The sequence below is a fragment of the Ambystoma mexicanum genome, chromosome 5q (assembly GCF_040938575.1).
Source record: "Ambystoma mexicanum isolate Mex_15411 chromosome 5q, UKY_AmexF1_1, whole genome shotgun sequence".
Classification (NCBI taxonomy): Eukaryota; Metazoa; Chordata; class Amphibia; order Caudata; family Ambystomatidae; genus Ambystoma; species Ambystoma mexicanum.
In genome coordinates, this window is record NC_090933.1 from 712,987,377 (window position 1) to 713,005,025 (window position 17,649).

Sequence of the window (17,649 nt, forward strand, 5' to 3'; positions counted from 1 at the left end):
AACCCCACAGGCAATGCCAAACCACTACTGCAACTACTCAAGGCTGAAAGATGAAGAAAATTACATTTGGATTTAATACAGAGAAATGTTCCTCCATGTTGTGCCCTCAATGGGAGTCAGTACGGCCACTTATATGATATGGTATGATATTTTATTTGTATTGCGCTCATACACAAGTGTTTCAGAGCACGACGAGGCAAGGGAGGGGGACAAGGGAGGAGAAAAACACTGATCTTATTAGGCCCAGTAACATTGAGAATGCGCAAGTGCAGGGGAGATGGAAGGGGGAGAGTGCAAGGGGAGGGGAGGAGTGGAAAGTGCTGAACAAGGGATAGAACAACAACTGGTAGTGCAGCCAGCAAGTGGCAAGTGCAAGGTTAAGGCGCAGACAAGACGTGTCTAATAAGTGCAGGTAAGGGGACTGTAGGGTTGCAGATAAAGACCCAAGAGCAAGGGTTGCCAGGAGGCTGTGCGGGTGTGTGGCTGGGTGGGCAAGGACCTCAGCACGAAAATCAGAGGTTAACCCGGTGCCTGATGCCGAAGCAGACAGATCAGCAGGGGAGAGGAAGAGCGAAGGCAGAAGCAAAGAGGGTGGTCTTCAGGTGATTCCGAAACCGAAGATGGTTCTCAAGTTTTAGAGAGGCAGGGAGGGTGTTGCAGAGGGAGGCCGCAGCCGAGGAAATAGGCCTCACGCCTATTGTAAATGTGCTGGTTGCTTGTGAAATTAGCATACAATCATTTCAACCACTAATGTGTTTTATCCCGTGCAAAATACCATCCCGCCATCAATTGTCCTCGGTAAAACCTGGAAACAGCAATAACTGCATGGTTTCATTCCAACACTTTTCAGCATTCAAAATACTTCAATTCAGCCGTTTCATGGGTCTTAGATTGTTCCGAAATACAGTGCATTTGAGTTATGAGAAATGTACCCACGAGGGCTAGTAAATACAAGCAATTACCTGCGGCAGGATCTGTAACCGCTTGGCTGCCAATTCCAGATGGTGGTTCCTGGAGCTGGTACGTTGCCGTCGTGGAAGGTGTTGTCGGGCTGGTGTTATTGCTGGTCATGTAGTGGGAAGGATATGGAGAGCTATTGTAATATTGCGAGTACTGCCCCTGGCCAAAGTTGGGGTATGATGGATATTCCTACCAGACAAAAGCAACAGACGAGTTGTCAGACGTGTTTCTACTGGCCTGTATGCATTCCAAAACGTAAATGGCAACATGTGTCTGGGTTTTAATACTCTTTGCCGAATCCTTGCACAATTGTGGATTCATAACAATAAGCAGTGATGTTTCTTTCAAAGAATACATTTTGCATGTCAAAATACTACATAATATCGCAACACCATAATACCAAATTACCATTCCATTTTTGTGTGGATAATGTACTGATTATCAAGCAGTTTCAATGGTATTCCATAGCAACAGGTTGTGCTTCTGTAATTGTGACTCTGCACTTGCATGATCCGAATGTCACAAGGCCTATGCGACTGTTTTTATTTTGTCATCCCTGCCCCCTCTCCACCCCCTCTTGTCAATTTGCACCTTGAAACACTTGGGTATAGGCGCATTATAAGAACCCAATAAATAAAATGTAAAAAACATCTTATCTTGCATACATATTCCGCAGCAAAGTCTAAGGACATTTGTCAGGTGGATGGACATTTAGTTGTGAAATTGCTCATGCGTGTGCTGTTATAACGTCCAATGACAGACGTATAACAATTCCGCATCTAAACATAGCACCCACTGATCAGTGTGACGTATTCACGAGCATAGAAGTGGCATAGGGCGTCAATAGCAACCATTATCAATGCGAAGGTGACTGAAAACCATGAGCATGCATTCAACCTAACGTTCAGTGGAGAAAGGCTTCCTACACTAGTATCTGCACACTGCAAGCCCTTTCATCCTGCAACCTTTTCCAATTGCATTTCACCATAATATCTAAGTGCAAATATACATTCCTACTGAATGATACCCTACGTCCTATCAAGTAAACAAACTATGGAAACATCCACGCTAACGTGCATTGTATAAAGAAGTACTCCTCGTGCAAACCCTTAACACTGCAGCTTTGCCTACCATAAAGTACTTCCTCATGCCTTGCAACAGTCATAATGATGTCACGTGCAGCTTTCTAGCCACAGATGGCGGAACCTCCTCTCCGAGCCCCCGTAGATGTATTGATACTGATGCCGATGTGGTAGGTATTTTGTATAGCTCTCTTCCGCTGACATATCTTTTAAGCACTGCATATTTGTATGCAGGTGCATTGGTGGCAACACGTCGCATACACGACACACAGGAGGACTCTCATGACAAGATGGTTAGTCAATCAGTAGAGGATTGACTGTGTTTGCTAACTTGCAGGTTTATGGTGACGTCAGAAGTGTTTGTGAGCTTGCAGCAGGGGGTAAATTGTGCTGAAGTAGGCTGTGAGCCGAGCAGCTGCTGCAGTGAACCGTGCTCTCTTATCCAGAGCTCTGGAATTTCGATCCTTGCATCCTCCTGTGTAGGTGGGCCGATATCTGATGCATCTGAGTGAAGCTGTGAGGGCTGGTGTTACCAAGAGTTCGCTGTATCTGGCTTGTGCATGGATGGAGGTGCCACATTGAGGCTCTGCATGAGACGGCTACATTCTACTTCAATGATGAGCAATGGAGGGCCGTCAGCGTGGCATGTGCACAGAGTCAAATGTATTAGGATTAATCTAATGTTAACATACAAGACAGCCAAATCAAGCAGCATTATGCGTGTTCAGGTCACAGCTAACAGGCCGGGGGAGATATTGTGTGACAGATGGGCAAGGACCCCTGGTTCCACTGAGTGAACCATTGATAAATCAGTAAATAGTATGTCTTAACCCTTTCTCCTTTCACCACCAGGCTAACCTATACCATGCTATGAGTGTTACCATGCTCTCACCAATTGATGCTACCTTGTATTTCATGTTTAGAAGCAAGGTTCCAGTGACAATGATAAACGCTTGTATTGACTCTGTTATGTTAGTTTCTGATATAGGCCATCCCGTGAGGGGCAGAGAGCAGAGTGGGAGTCCTGGAGAATGAAGCAGAGCATAGCAAGCACCAGGACAAAACAAAGGTGCATTTTGTAAGGCTTGAACCCTGGCCCCTCAGCACCTACATGCATGCACATGCCCAGATCTATGGTACGGATAAGGGTGAAGAGACCCTCTGGTGAAGATGGCCTTCAGTATGAAGGCTGCGTTCTACGAATACAGTCATGTGGGCTGCCAGTAACCGGTGGGTTGCTCATGGCTGTCAGGAGATTGGGACCCCCCTGAGTCATTCTTGGCTCCTATTGGAATAATATACATATACAATTGCCCTTTCCAATTCCCCCACGACCTGCAGTCACATATTCATGTGAAAAGAGGGCAGCAGGGTTAACCCAGAGCTAGCATAGGTGAAAGGTTCATGGCAAGTTAACAATTCAAAAATAGAGAAGTGTGCACCCCAATGTGCAGGTGTGTTTATGTCTGGTATAAAGAGGGGGGGTGCTTATTGCACTGCATTGCTGGGAAAGGTAGACTCAGTAGAGAAAACATACAATTATATAGTAAGTGGGACAGAATGTTTTATATTGTTTTTCACTATATTAGAGACAACAGAAATTATCTTGACAGAAACCCTGCGCATAGGACAAACCATGACCGTAGCAATCTGAGAACTGTGGCTTTACAATTTAGGAGAACTGATGGGAGATAGAAGAACATGATACAGTTGGGAGAAAAGTGTTATTGACACATTGATGTACATATGGTGGATGCAAGGTGGAGTCCTAGGATTATTCATAAAGTGGGAGGCGAGGGTGCAGACAAGAAGGATCGCAGTGAAGGGGTGCGTGAAAGGGCAAGCCCAGAACCTGGGCCCAGAGCCAGCCAGGAGAGTTAGGGTGGAGGTAAGGGGGAGACAGACCAGCCATGGAATCGAAAGGAGGTGGGATGCAGAACCACCCCGAGGATGGAAGGGGACGCTCAGAACCAGCCATGGGGAAGTAGATGATGGAAAGGGGTGCCCACAACAAGCCCTCGTGCGGATAGCCTCTGTGTTTTCTACTGGGGGCCATTTTGCAAGTGGGCTGTAGGCTGGGTGAGAAGGACAGCCAACCAAATCAGTAAATAGGTGGTGCTTTTTGCCATCTGCTTTACAACGCCTGTCTGGTCTGACTGCCCTCACTCCTATTAGTTCAGTACAGGCTAAGCAAGTCTTTGAGGTCGGTTGGCTAATAGCTCTGTGTCCCCCCACCCCTCATGTTGACTTCTGGGGAGGGTGTGGAACAGTGATTAGGCATCTGGGGGCGTTTGGGGAACCAGGCAGGTAGACTGACCTGGCCCCTTCTGTGTAATTGGAGTGTCTTTCACCATAAAACCTAAACAGAATCTAGGGGTTCCTTTTCTGTCTGTGGCTCCACTTTGTGATGACAAAAGCAGCAGAATGCAAAAAGGCAAAACAAGAAGAGAAAAACATAGACATGTTATGTACAACCTTTGTGTATGTGTGTGGGGGGTGTACATAGAAGTGTAAATAAGAGTTAGGGTTGTTGCATCTCGTTAAATCTGTTCCATCAGACGGGCTGACAAGCCCTCATCTCAGGAATTAAACAACCGCTGTAGCAGAGATCACATCCCATGAACCAGCTTTGGAATTATGAGCTTGAAGTTAAGTCGAGCATGCAGAAGTACAGACGCACAATAAATAATCCTAGATGGGGCCAGCATTAATGGAGTCAATCTCTTTATATAACCCAAATAACATGATGAGTATTTTGAAATTAAGAAGTTCCCAATAAGGAAACTAATTGAAGTCTTAAGATGTGATATACATAATGTGCTTTGTCAAGGCTTTAAGTGGGCAGGGTCAGCCGGGGCCGAGCCCCGGCAGGCTCAGAAATCTCGTTCTGAGCTGGGGTCCAGCCAGGGCCCACTAATCTCCCCTGCAGCCCCGGCCGCTTGAGGACAGGGCTTTTCTTCTAAAGCCTAGTTTCAGACTTAAGAAAAAATGCCCTTAATGCATGATGGTGGCAACCGGAAACCTGCGAGGCATCCCTTTAAGCAAGAAATGCACGTGGGCCGGCGCCACCATTATGGAGAGAATCGTGAGGCCGCTGGAAGCAGAGGCCTTTTTTTCAAAATATTAAAGCTCCCATAAATGAGCGGGAGCTTCAGGATTTTGCAAACAAGTCCTCTGCTTCCAGAGGCCTAAAGTCCTGAGCCTTAATGGTGACACTGCCTCTGCCCAGCTGCCCAGCTGGCGAGGGACAGCGCCACCATTAAGGCTGAAAAGGCGAGGCGCTGTCGCCACCAGGCAAGCATTTAGAAAATAAATGCTGAGATCAGCACCCTCTCTCCGAGGGGGAGAGGGTGCTGATCTCTACAAAAGGCTGCCTGGCAGGGGTGCCTGTAAACTATTGAGCCGGGGCTCATCAAGGGCGCGTGGCCTAATGGGCAAGCAGGCGAACTCCCCTGCCGTTAGGCCACACCCCCTTGATGAGCCTTGGCCTTGGCTCATTTTTTACTCCCACTTAAGGCACTGTGCTTTGTCATTATTGCCTTGAAAATCTCTTGATGAACAAAACACGAGTAGGAACATTCTTTCATTCTTTATGTCCTACCTGCTATTGGCAGTGGTGAATTTGTTGGCACTGTTCATTTTGTATTGTTTGCTACCTTCTACTAACTTACAAATAGTGATCAATCATGTACGTTCGTTTGATCCCTGGTGGTTGCATCTTAATACTCATCTTAAACTTAATTTAATTTCAATTAATTTAGTGTATTTAATAATGCGCTTGATACCTGAGTTCGGTTTCTAAGCAAAGATCCGGGATTCCAACCTCTGTTGCTCTGTGTGTTCTTCCTTCCAAGACCAGCACGTTGCCCCTGTGCTATCCTGTACTTCCAAAACGGAGAGATATGCTAAGACATCTACATTGTAACTTCAGGTTACCAGGCAGGTATTACACAAAGGGAATGTCGTTTCTGTTTTTTATCATGGTTTTCAGGGAAGTTGAGTATCTGAAAGAAACAGCAAACATGTAGGGCAGAGCTAATCCAGGAAGCATTTCTTTCAGGTGTATTACAATAAAACGGTTTCTTCATTGAAGCAGAATGATAAACTAAGAGGAAACAATTCTATGTCAGGGCACAGTAATGTCTTGACATTTGATGGAAGGTAGCACCCCAAGCTCACATACTTCTGAAAGTACCTCCAAAGATGTTGCTGAGTCTCTGGCTCTGCCTATGCTCTGGCATTATGCCAAAAGACTTTGTGAATTTTGCAACTAATTTTCCTACATTTCCCCACAAGCATTTATCACCTTGATGTCTATTCCGACCCCCCTGACATTTCTTGTCAGTTGCTCCATTTCTTTTTAGCACCTCCACAGAAAAAAGATTGTCTCCATATATTGTCTCAAGAAATTGCTCCGTCCGTCCTTCACACATTTTTCCATTGATTTCCCCATTGAGGCCAGTCATATGGATCCATAGTTGACAACATTTACCCTATTTTCACTTCAGTGGATTAACCCTATGTGTGCTTTGTCCGGGCAATCAGCACCACACCCGTCTGTAGTAGGCAAATAAATGAGGATGTCAATGGAGCCGGCAATGCCTCCCCAAACATCATCCTCATTCTGTGATATGTTGTATGTAGTTCAATTGCCTTTTCCTCCTTCCAGAATTCAGCGAGTTCTTTCTTCATGAATGGCTTCATTTAAATTCCCTTGCATGTGAAATCATTTTAGTCAACAGGGGTCATGCAAAAGTGGTACCTTTGATTATCGAAGTAAAAATGCTAGGATAAGCAAAGGCTACACAACATATGCCATCGTTGGATGTTCATTCATCGACTGTCTTATCCTACACTGCACTTCTCACTATACAGATGTATTACATCACTTATAACTGGGCTTAGTGGATTAGGGAAGAGAACAAGAATTACAACTGTCTCACTCTTTGAGGTTCAGGTGGACCTGCCACACGTCACATTAGCCTCTCCCCTCTCATGTGAGGTGGACCCACTGCCCTGTCAAGGGTTTTGACCCATGTTGAATTATTAGACGGGGTAGATGTTGGGATGAGCTGTCGCCACCCATCATTCTATCCCAGAACAAAACTAAATCAATAGACTGGGTGGATGTGGGGATGAGCTGTCGCTGCCCATCATTCCATCCCAGAACCAGGAAAACCGCGCGGTTGTGCGCACACCAAAATGGTTGTCTAACCTGCCACCCACCAGTGCCAGCATGATGGACCGGAAGCGCCAGGGGTGAAAGGTGGTGTCAAAGGAAAAATAACAGGCCTGTTAGCTTAAAAGCGCTTTAAAATCACCTTTGTTTTCCTGAATGCAAGCTCAAAGTGCCTATTTCGAACATTGCAGGATATTCAAAAATCTTACTGAACACCAGCAGACATCTGGCAGAATGAAGTGTTATGTGCATACAAAATCTGGGAAGATGAAGAGCCCAAAACAATGTTTATAACAAAACTGGCTGAGCTGTGGATGTCAGCAGCTTAATTGAAATTGGATTTAAGACCACTAAAATCGAAATGTTTAAATCAAATGAGTGACCTACTTTTGAGTGTCACATAGTTTGCAACTGTTAAATGTCATGGTTTTGAATTTAGAATCAGCATTCTAACTGCATGTGTAAAAATTGTAAGTTTGATTTAAACTGGGAACTAAAGTGACATTTAGCTGAATTCTGCCTGACAACTACCCCCGACAGGAGAAACACGCTCAGCCACTGTTCCCAGGCCTAGCTGCATCCTGCTGCCCCTGCCAAAAGGAGATGACACCTCTCTGATTGGGTTATGGGAGGAGCACCTGGGGACTGCAGGAAGTTGAACAAAGCCCTGTCCTGGACTCGGGCAAATGTTATATTGGGGGGGCCGTAAAGTGGCTTCCTCCTGGGAGAAACTGGGAGGGGCAGTGCCTCTGCTAGCAAACTGAGCTTGGGGGAAGTGGATAAACCAGTTATTCCTCCACGTGATGTGGGAAGCCACACCCCTTTTTGACCAGGGCATAATTTTAAAAAGATAGATAACTCATAGTGCGGACTGGTCAAAATTATATAAGTAATATCATTATTCTTGTGATTTTTCTGTGCACGTTTTAAGAGGTGTTCGGACCCTGTGGTGTATTCTGGGATGTTGCTAGCAGAAAATAGGGTCTTACTCCAAATGTCTGCATGTTAAAAATCTGACACTTCATCAATTAATGTCCATACTCCTTGCGCACATTTGTGTAATTTTTGGTAAATGTCCGATATTGGTAAACCGACCAAAAAGCGCAAAATGTTGTCATTTCTGAATCCCAGCTCGCAGGAACATGGGGCTTGAACAGAGACCTGTCTTAATTCATCTGTAATATGTACTTGTAATGTCAACCACTTGTGTATCCGGGAAATATGTATTTGAATCAAATATAGATTTGTGGGCACATTGACCAGGGGAGGATCCTCTGACCCATAAACAGACATCATCATGATGACAATCCATTTCCTTCCCCCAATCATGGGAGAGGGGAGAATTGGGCCAGTGACAAGTAGAGAGGGGCAGGCTCAGTTATGCCACGCACACACCCACTTTCTAAACACATAAAAGCAGGCAGTGCAGGACAGGAAGGGACATTCACTTTCCACTTTCTTGCGGGACGCTTTGCCGGGAGACTCCAGACTTCAAATTCATCAACCTCCAGAGACCAGACCGCTGTGAAGAACTGCTAGCAGAAGTCCAGCCAATCCTGACCCGATCGGTGACGAAGCCATTCCTGTCCAAAAGATAGTGTGAGTACTCTAGGACTGTGCCAGACTAATCTCTTAGTTTAAAATAATCTAATTTAAAGTATTTTAACCTATTTAGAACTACCTCATAGGAATCGTGTGTGTCATTCTGTCCTTTTTAAAGCTGAAAACTGTCACCTGTCATTTTGAACTTTTAAATTTCAAATCCGAAAAACTACCTTCACAAAATCGTCTGTATCTCCGGAACCGTTTGTGCTAGGAAATTCATTTGTCTTAAAGCTAAGATTCTAGGCTTTCCAACTAACCTAGAACCGACTTCCTACTCCTTATAGGGCCTCTGTAATTATGCTTGACGCACGCAATTAAATTTGCCGCGATTTGACATTTTGCACAATTTCAGCCACGTGTAAAAATCAGCAGCTCCTTGCTTTCCTTTGCTCAAATTCGTTTTAACCTGCTAGTTACTCATAGAGCATTGCTAAAGTGAGCCTGAACTAATAAAAACTAGATATCACCCACCCTGAACCTCATGGTTCATCCCAGACAATCCACAAACTTCTCTTACTGCACCATTGTGAACAACCTGCTAGGTCTTTAAATTTCATTTCGATGTTCCTGCCAGTAACCGGTCCCACAATAAGTAACTCAATGTTCCTGTCACTGAGTACAAGGAAGTTCATTGCCATCCAGGTCTGAACCAATCAGTATTTTTGATTTACGATAGATGAATCAGAATCATAGTTCCCAGTCTGCTCAATGATAATCTGGTTATCGTCTGCACATTGGTGTACTTCATCCCAACACTATCAAGAAGTTTAAATAAAGGGCACTTTTGATGTTAAACATTTTGGGGAATAAGCAGAACCCCTGTGGAACACTGCAAAGTTATGGTACTGGCAGAAAGGGCCCAATCAGGATGTAGCAGCATTGGAGCAATTTGTAAACTTGGTTAACATCTTAGGCAGTAAAGCGTTGTCCATAAGATCAAATGCTGTGGAGAGGTCGAGAAGCATTAATAAGGCTGTCTGGCCTTTGTCAATGATCTCCACCAGATTGGCCCTCAGATTGAGTAAGGGCGTTTCAGTTCAATGCCTTGCTCAAAACCCAGATTGAAGACATACAAGCAAAGTGCTGTTTTCAATAGATTCCTGGAGCTTCACGTAGGCTATCCTGTCCAAGATCTTTAAAGGAAATGGGGCATTGGTAATAGAACGGTAATTACCTGTAAGTTCAGGATCTAATTTCTCCTTCCTTAGTAGAGGGTTTACCCAATCCTCTTTTAAACACATTGGAATAAGTGTGGTCACAATGGAAGAATTAACAATGTTAGTAATCAATGGCGTAAGACAATTAATAGCACCCTTGATTACACTTGCTGGGAATAGATCACTGTTACATGAAGTTATATTTAGGACCAAGATGATCTCAAAGATATCACTTTCGGTGACCTGTTGAAAATTAAACTTTGGTGAACAAACATTAGAATGCTAAAGTTGCTATGTTCCAATGACGAGAGGGCAGGCGTGCCCTGCAAACTTTCCTGATGCATCTTAATACTACATGGGTGTTGTTCAATTTTCCTTGCAAGTTGAGACTGGATATTCAGACACTAGATACAACTGTTTTAGCCATTGACACCAGTGCTCATTCTAACTTCCAATTCTTTAAGAATAGTAAAAAGATTTTGCACCTTTGATTGTGCTGTTGTAATTCGCCCGCTTGGCTAGCAAGATCGAATTCTTATAGCCTGCTGCTTAAAGCCAATATGCGTTCTTAGTCTCAGGCCAAGGGTCCTTGCGCCAGATTATTTTTGCCTAATCTGTTTACTTTCCTATGGAAGATCATTTCAATGTTAGACCAGTTTTATTTTTAATCCTTAATCCTTGAGGAACCTATTTTGGGGTACTTTGAAATGGACCTCAGCACCCTTATTTCATTTGCGAAAAACCTTATTTCAAAAGTCACATGACTAGACGGTAACTACAGAGTATATTGGTTCCTCCACTCCATTTGTAAAAAGGTATATGTTTCTGGTTACCTTTAAATGAAATCATGTGCCATGAAAAAAAGTAAAGAAAGACACAAGAGTTCTGGTTCTTGATAGTAATTATTTGTATTACTTAATAGATGATTGTTTGCCCTATGTAATAACACGTGTTTCGACGGTAACTCTGTCTTTTTCAAATCAGGGCCAGTTGTTGTAGCTTATCTTTTAAATATTCATAGAGTTTTGCTTAAACAATCACGGGTTCGATCCCATCCTCCAGTAAAAATGATCCTTATATTTTTCTGTCCACGTTCAGAAAAATATACGACCATTTTTTGGTTCTGATTTGAGAAAGACAGCGTTACCGTCGAAACACGTGTTATCACATAGGGCAACCTTCATCTATTAAGTAATACAAATAATTACTATAAAGAACCAGAACTCTTCTGTCTTTCTTTACGTTTTTTTGAGGCGCATGATTTCATTTAAAGGTAACCAGAAACATATACAGTTTTATTTTTAACTTCATGCTTTACAATCCTATCGCTTTCAGGGGCTAAAGTGTCAAACATCCAAGATGTTATCTCCTGATATTGAGAAACTAAGACAGCTGTATCAGCACAGAAAGGGCTATCAAAAAGCATGGGTGTCGTGAGGTCAGAAAAAGCCTTGGGAGTAACCTTCCTCAAATTTCTCACCTTTTTCAATCTAGGGTTGACATTTATCCATTCAAAATCAGCAGGAAGCTATAGAGATCCTAAGGGTTTGAGAAAGAATCCAGAAGTAAACACAACTGGACCTCAGCTCTGAGGTTGGAGAGATAATTCTTACACACTTTGTTACCTACAAAAAACTAATTTATTACAAATACAAATACACTGCTATTTTCTCATAAAACCAAAGATGGTCCCAAAAAATGGACATCAACAAATTCATTCCATCATCCATACCCATACTCTCTATCATACATCCAATGCAAATTCTACAATAATGTGGGTTGTTAAACATATAAAACTCTTTCAAAAGAAGACACAGAAAAATTGCGTTCTTCACACCTATACAAATTAGAAGTGTGTAAATCTGTGAAATCACACCATACAGCTTATTAACAGTATAGTGAGAAAGAACGCAGTCATGAATGCCGTCCTCCCTACGAGTAGAGTAAACAACATGCTGGGTAAAGCCCAGGGCCGTCAAGAGCCGAAATCAGCGATATGGCGTCTGGGTGCAGATCATTTTGTGCACAATTATTAAAATCATCTAAAACCACCATATATGTAGTGGATTTCAGACAATCACCCAATAATGCCAGAAACTGTTCTTCAAAGAAGGAGATTCATTGAGGAGGTTGGCAAAGAACTACAAAGGTGTCTGTTATAGTGTGATCAACACTCAATGTACCAATTATGTGCTCATGGCTGTTAAGTGTAGTTGTACTAGTAACATGCAGTCTATTGCAATGGTAGCAACACACCCTCCCCTGGAACCCTTATGGTGTCGGGTGTGATCAAAGGCCCCAAACCAAAGAAACTGAAAGGTCCACTGGGAAACTGACCTACCAGCATTCAGAAACCTGCACGCTGAAAAAGTGGGTCTATTTAGGCAGACTATACAGGTGTCTTTCTACAGGGGATATCTAGAGAAGGCTAAAGAAGAAATGTAATCTGAGTGCAAATTGCAAAAGCACATCACATTGAGGGCTGAGAAATAAAAACAGCAATTACTTTCACGGAAATTGTCACCCATCAAAAGGGGGTACACTGTGACCACATTCAGACACACCTTTTAGCAGTAAAATTAACAGCAAGTAATTAAATGTGTATTTTGTTAATGACTGAAAGAAACTGCCCTGCACTTTCAGCGCAAAAGCAAAGTGTACTCTGATCAGCAAAACACACTGTGTGTCAAAGAATAAAGGCTGATGTTAGAAAATGCAATATGTGAGTTCATTTCAGCCAAGGACAATGGGCAAAATTCACACGTCGCTTTGCCCACTACCAGCCTGGTTTGTGCATCACAACTGTTTACAACTGCAATAAAATGTGTTGTTGCCTGAAGGATGTTGGAAAACAAACTTTCCCTAGACTTGCAGTCTTAGCAAGATAATTGGCCATGGCTGGTGGCTGGTGCATGATTGGAATGTAAGAGTAAGGTGTGAAAACAGGGGCTGCAATCAAGGGAAGCTGAAACCGTGAAAGAAATACAAGAAATGGAAGCCTTTTCAGATCAGAATGATGGTCCCCTTTATATGAGTGGACAGGCCTTGTGACATCACAGGCTGATGCAGCTCATTATCTGCCATGAGATATCTCTGTTTAGCAAATGCATCCCTCATTTACGATCTGAAGCCACCAACTTCAAACAACCAACTTCAAACATCAAAGATACTAATACAAACTCTGGTCATAGGCTGGTCAAGAGAGACAAATGGCCTAGAGGAAGCAGAGCTCCTATTGGCATTAACATAAAGATGTTCTATTCATTTAAAATGACTATTATAATGTATGTCTTTTTCCCAGCAACCACAAGTTGTACTACATTGATTTATGTTTCATTTTCTTTAGATAATCTCGGGTTATTTTGTTGAAATAAAATTCCTCCAACTGCAATTTAGGGAACTGTAATGACCATATAAAATGGATTTTTGGCTGATCTGAAAATGTCCCGAATTTAAGAGTTGGCAAACTGGATGTGGGCAGAAAATTCCCTCACAGCCGTGCAACCTGATGCGGAAATGGCTATCATTTTATTAAATTCCCCATGAGTAGCTGAAGCAGAATATATGTATATTATGGCAGTTACAAGTAAAATTATGAACTAAGTTTTGCACAAAAGCGGACATAGAAACAAAAGGGGATTTCAAAGGGAAGTTGCTAGACTCTTAAACCAATCCTTAGAGAGGGGCTGGATTTGGGAGGAGAGAGAAGGGTAACAGTCCAATCCTGGGTGCGAGAACACTTGCAGGGAGCGGTCTGTCCCAGATTGTAAACTTGATGGTGTCGTCACTGCTATATAAAGTGGGTGCCATATGAGGAAAAAAAGAGCTCCTAAAATGACCACTGTGAAAGGACCTGCTAAAACATACCATCGGACAGCCACAAGGAAACACCAAAAGGAGATTTTGCAGAGATTGCCTTTAGGTGGTGCTGTTTATTGCTATGAAGGCCTAAAAGCTAACTGGGTCCTATGGTGGAGAGCTGGAAGCCATCCTTGAGATTGGAGTGAACATACCCCAGCCCTATCTTTCCAGAGGGTCCTGAAATGCAGCTGGCTTTCCTGAACTTTAAACAGAGGTTTTCAATGTGAGTAGATTTAAGACCTTTGTAACCAAAAGGTGGTGGAATCTGCTGGCTTTAAATCCTTTCCCTTTATAGTGGGCGGGGAGGGGCAAAACAGTGTATATTCTTAGCCTATTTAACTAAAACTATGAATTTAATTAATTCCCCTTGGCAAACACCAGAGGTTGATTTTGTCAAGATTCAAAATTAACAAAGCACATTCCCGGTGTGCGCTGAAAACTATAGATTGTAATGTAATTGTGTAATTATATTTTGCCTTTTAACCCCAACTTCTTATAGCAAGAGGGGTGCCTTTGTTCCTAAACCTGAAATCCAAAATTTTTCAATAATCCCAATATTTCTGTCAGACTTCCCCAACACATGTCAACGTATGGGGGGTCTGAAAAGCCCACTGCTAAATCGCCCTGTCTTTATTTTGAGCAAAGGTGTGGGTAAAATAATAATTGCCATATGCATTTTTCCAAATCTGAAAGTCAAACTGCTAGCCTTTTAAGTACGCAGGAAAATCAGAATTGCACAGCACTACCTCACTACATCTGTAAATTGATTGTGTTCACTGACCACCACTATTTCTTGAAGTGAAATCTGTAGAAAGAAAATTATTGTAATTTGTGTTTTTCCCAACCCACTGGTGTTATTTATTTGTGTAGAATGTAATTGTGAGCAACAAAGAAGGTGGTGTGTGTAGTATGATTCAAATAAATACAAATATATTTATTGTATACGTCTGTTCTTGGCTCATTGGTAGCTCAGGGGAGGGATCCATGGGGCATGATATGAGGCTGAGATAGGGATGAATAAAAGAACTGACATTAATCGCTTATTGGGTGAGAGCTTGGAGAGGGAATGAACTCCATGTGTTGAGGGTGGCCTCTCAACAAACTGTTACAATGATCAGTTTTAATGATCTTAAAACCAGTTGGTGAGGCCAGCAGAGCTGCATGAGTTGCGGTATCATGTAGCCACATCTCAGTTAGACAAAGCATATCTATGTCCAAAGTAATAATCAAATCTGTGATTTCAGTAGCATGGAGAACTAAGGACTGTTTGTTAAGAAGGGCAAGTTTCAAGCCGTTAAAATCACGATGGGGCAAAGAACTATTAGATGCCTCACATTGTCTCCTAGAAGATAACGGGCTAGAATCAGGGGACTTATTATCCACGATCATAGATTATAAATCCTGATCAGGATTTACAAGTAAAATAGAAAGACTTTTGCTGCATACAGTTCTGGTGACTGAGTACTCCCGGTTTCTCTTGTGCGTGACCGGGATAGAGGATGGCCCTGCTGTAGAATCACCTGAAGAGAATACAATTACACGTTTTCTCCCCAGGAGCTTGAGCATGGTTATGGTGCTGTAGTGAGGCTATCTGCCCAGCCCACAGTGTCCCAACAAACCTCTCCTGGCAAAGCATCTCAATATTGTCAGGCTTTTAAATATTGTCTTTTGCCAAGGATCACAGGACTCATCTACACTGTCATTGGATGGGAAAGATCTTGAATTGTAGCCGCGGTTGGTGGCACTGATAGGGGGTGGTGCTCACCCACTGCATGCATTCATGCAGTCTGAGCCTGCTGCTCTTCTCTCTGGGCCTGATCCTAGTATTGGGGCACAAAAGGTTTTCTCTGTTTAGTTCTAAATGTTCTGTTCACCTCCAACACTTGCTCCTTCACTCCCTTTTCTATTTCTCTCACTCTAGTTCTTCCTGTCCCTCACTGTGTCTCTTCCTAGCTCTACCAGCCAGCCCAAGTTAGCTCTTCTTCTCTTTCAGCTCTAAGATACAAGCAAACAGGAAGCAGGAAGTATGCCATCCAGTGACCAAAACCTCATGCTCATTCCAAAGAGCTTAGATGCAATTAGCATCAATTATCTCAAATTGTGTGAATTCAACTTGAAACAACTATAAAATTAACACTTTGTGTGCTCGAGCCAACTCAACACTGTTCGAAACAATTCATGCCTATTGGTTTGAGCATGTCGAATTGGGGCAAGCTAGCATTATGGGAAGAAGTACTTCGTATTACTCGATTAGCGTGAGATGATTTGTCACGTTTTAAGCTAATTGGTGCCTATATTCTTGAAGAGTGTTGTTTTGGCTCACTGTAGTATAGTTACTGGATGGCGTATATACTGTTCATTTTTTGGCGAGAGAGCCAATTTGAGCCACATACAAGTCGATTTGCGAATTTTGCAAATCAGCTCGAATTGGACCACAAGTCAGGAGGCAGCTTGAATGAGTAGGGCAGATTTAAACTTTTTCTTTTTTGAGTAGTCGAGCCGATATCGAGTGGATGACATCAAACCTTGCCCAACTGCAATTCAAACAGTTTGTCCGAAAAATGTATTATCACAATGAACTTAAATATGGGCTATTCTCTTTTTGTGCCCAAAGAATTTCCTCTCTTGATGTGTATTTCAGCCAAGATTCAACCCGAGAATGAGAAACTATGTGGAAAACATCTGAGCTAGATATTGTTACTTAATTAGACAAAAGAGCTGTGGTTGGTGCAAGCACATCACAACATAATAGCACATTCCCATCCACACAAAAAAAGAAATACAAACATTGCAATCCATATTAAAAGCACCATCCACTCAATATAATAATGGAAATACAAACTTTAAAACTTGTGCAAACTCAATTATTTACTTAAGAATAATGGTAAATCAGTTATCCGAAAAATAACAAGATGGTTTATACTAATGCTCTTAGTTGTGCAGTATTATGTTTTATTCTTTTTTTAAACTTCACGTGACTCACGCAAATATTTAATCAACAAAATGGAAAAGGAAAAGTGGTGAAAGAACTTTAAGCATTTTAAATCTTGATCATTTCTTGGCTGAATGTACCTGCTGGGAACTATTAAATCCAGTGGAATTTGTAAGCGAATTGCTCCCCGTGTATATTCCTGAAGTCGTGGTAAAATTGCTTCCTGAAATGAAATAGAAAATGTTCTGAATTAAACACCAATTGCAGCACGAAACTACTTGCCATTTTTGGAGACCATGAGGTCTGCAGAACACACTTCTTCTCCACTCCAAGAGGTGTTGTTTTACCGACTTTAAGAAAGGCACAGGAAATAAATTCTGACTTCTGTAAAAAAAAAAAAAAAACACATACAAAAAAACCTCTACACTTCTCACTCTCATTGCCCTGTGGATGTCAAATGGAAATGAATGAAATGCTGGCAACACTGAGAAGGGTGTCTCTATCGTCCCGTAGCACTCACACACATGCCTTTGCAAAAATAGACTGACCTCTATAAAAAAAAAAAAAATAACACTAGCTCTCAGTGACCCGTGCATGGGACATGGAAATTCGAGTAGTAGATGACAAAACTTCGAAGGGTCTTTCTACATGCCCATAACATCCCATATTTACACACACAGAAGCATTCACAAAAACTTGTTCACCGGTGCACATATGTACAGTACACCAACACACGTGCATCAATCTACAGTTTATCATACATGATAGGCTCAAACAGATTTGATATGTTTTTCAATGCGAGTTTTATGTCATTATCCCAACATGATAGATGTATTACAATTTTCCCTACTGATTATTATCATGTTTTTAGCC

At 42.3% G+C, this 17,649-nt stretch overlaps 1 protein-coding gene across 13 annotated transcripts in view; it reads right to left on the reverse strand.

Moving 5' to 3' along the window:
• Positions 1 to 17,649, reverse strand: part of EYA1 (EYA transcriptional coactivator and phosphatase 1) — a 395,631-nt gene that overhangs the window by 227,068 nt on the left and 150,914 nt on the right. For all 13 annotated transcript variants that reach the window (XM_069621198.1, XM_069621199.1, XM_069621197.1 and 10 more), the window contains 2 exons: positions 16,917 to 16,999; positions 963 to 1,149 (listed from right to left, as the gene is read on the reverse strand). In XM_069621198.1, coding sequence (XP_069477299.1) covers positions 963 to 1,149; positions 16,917 to 16,999 — 270 coding nt within the window. The remainder of the gene's footprint in view (positions 1 to 962; positions 1,150 to 16,916; positions 17,000 to 17,649) is intronic.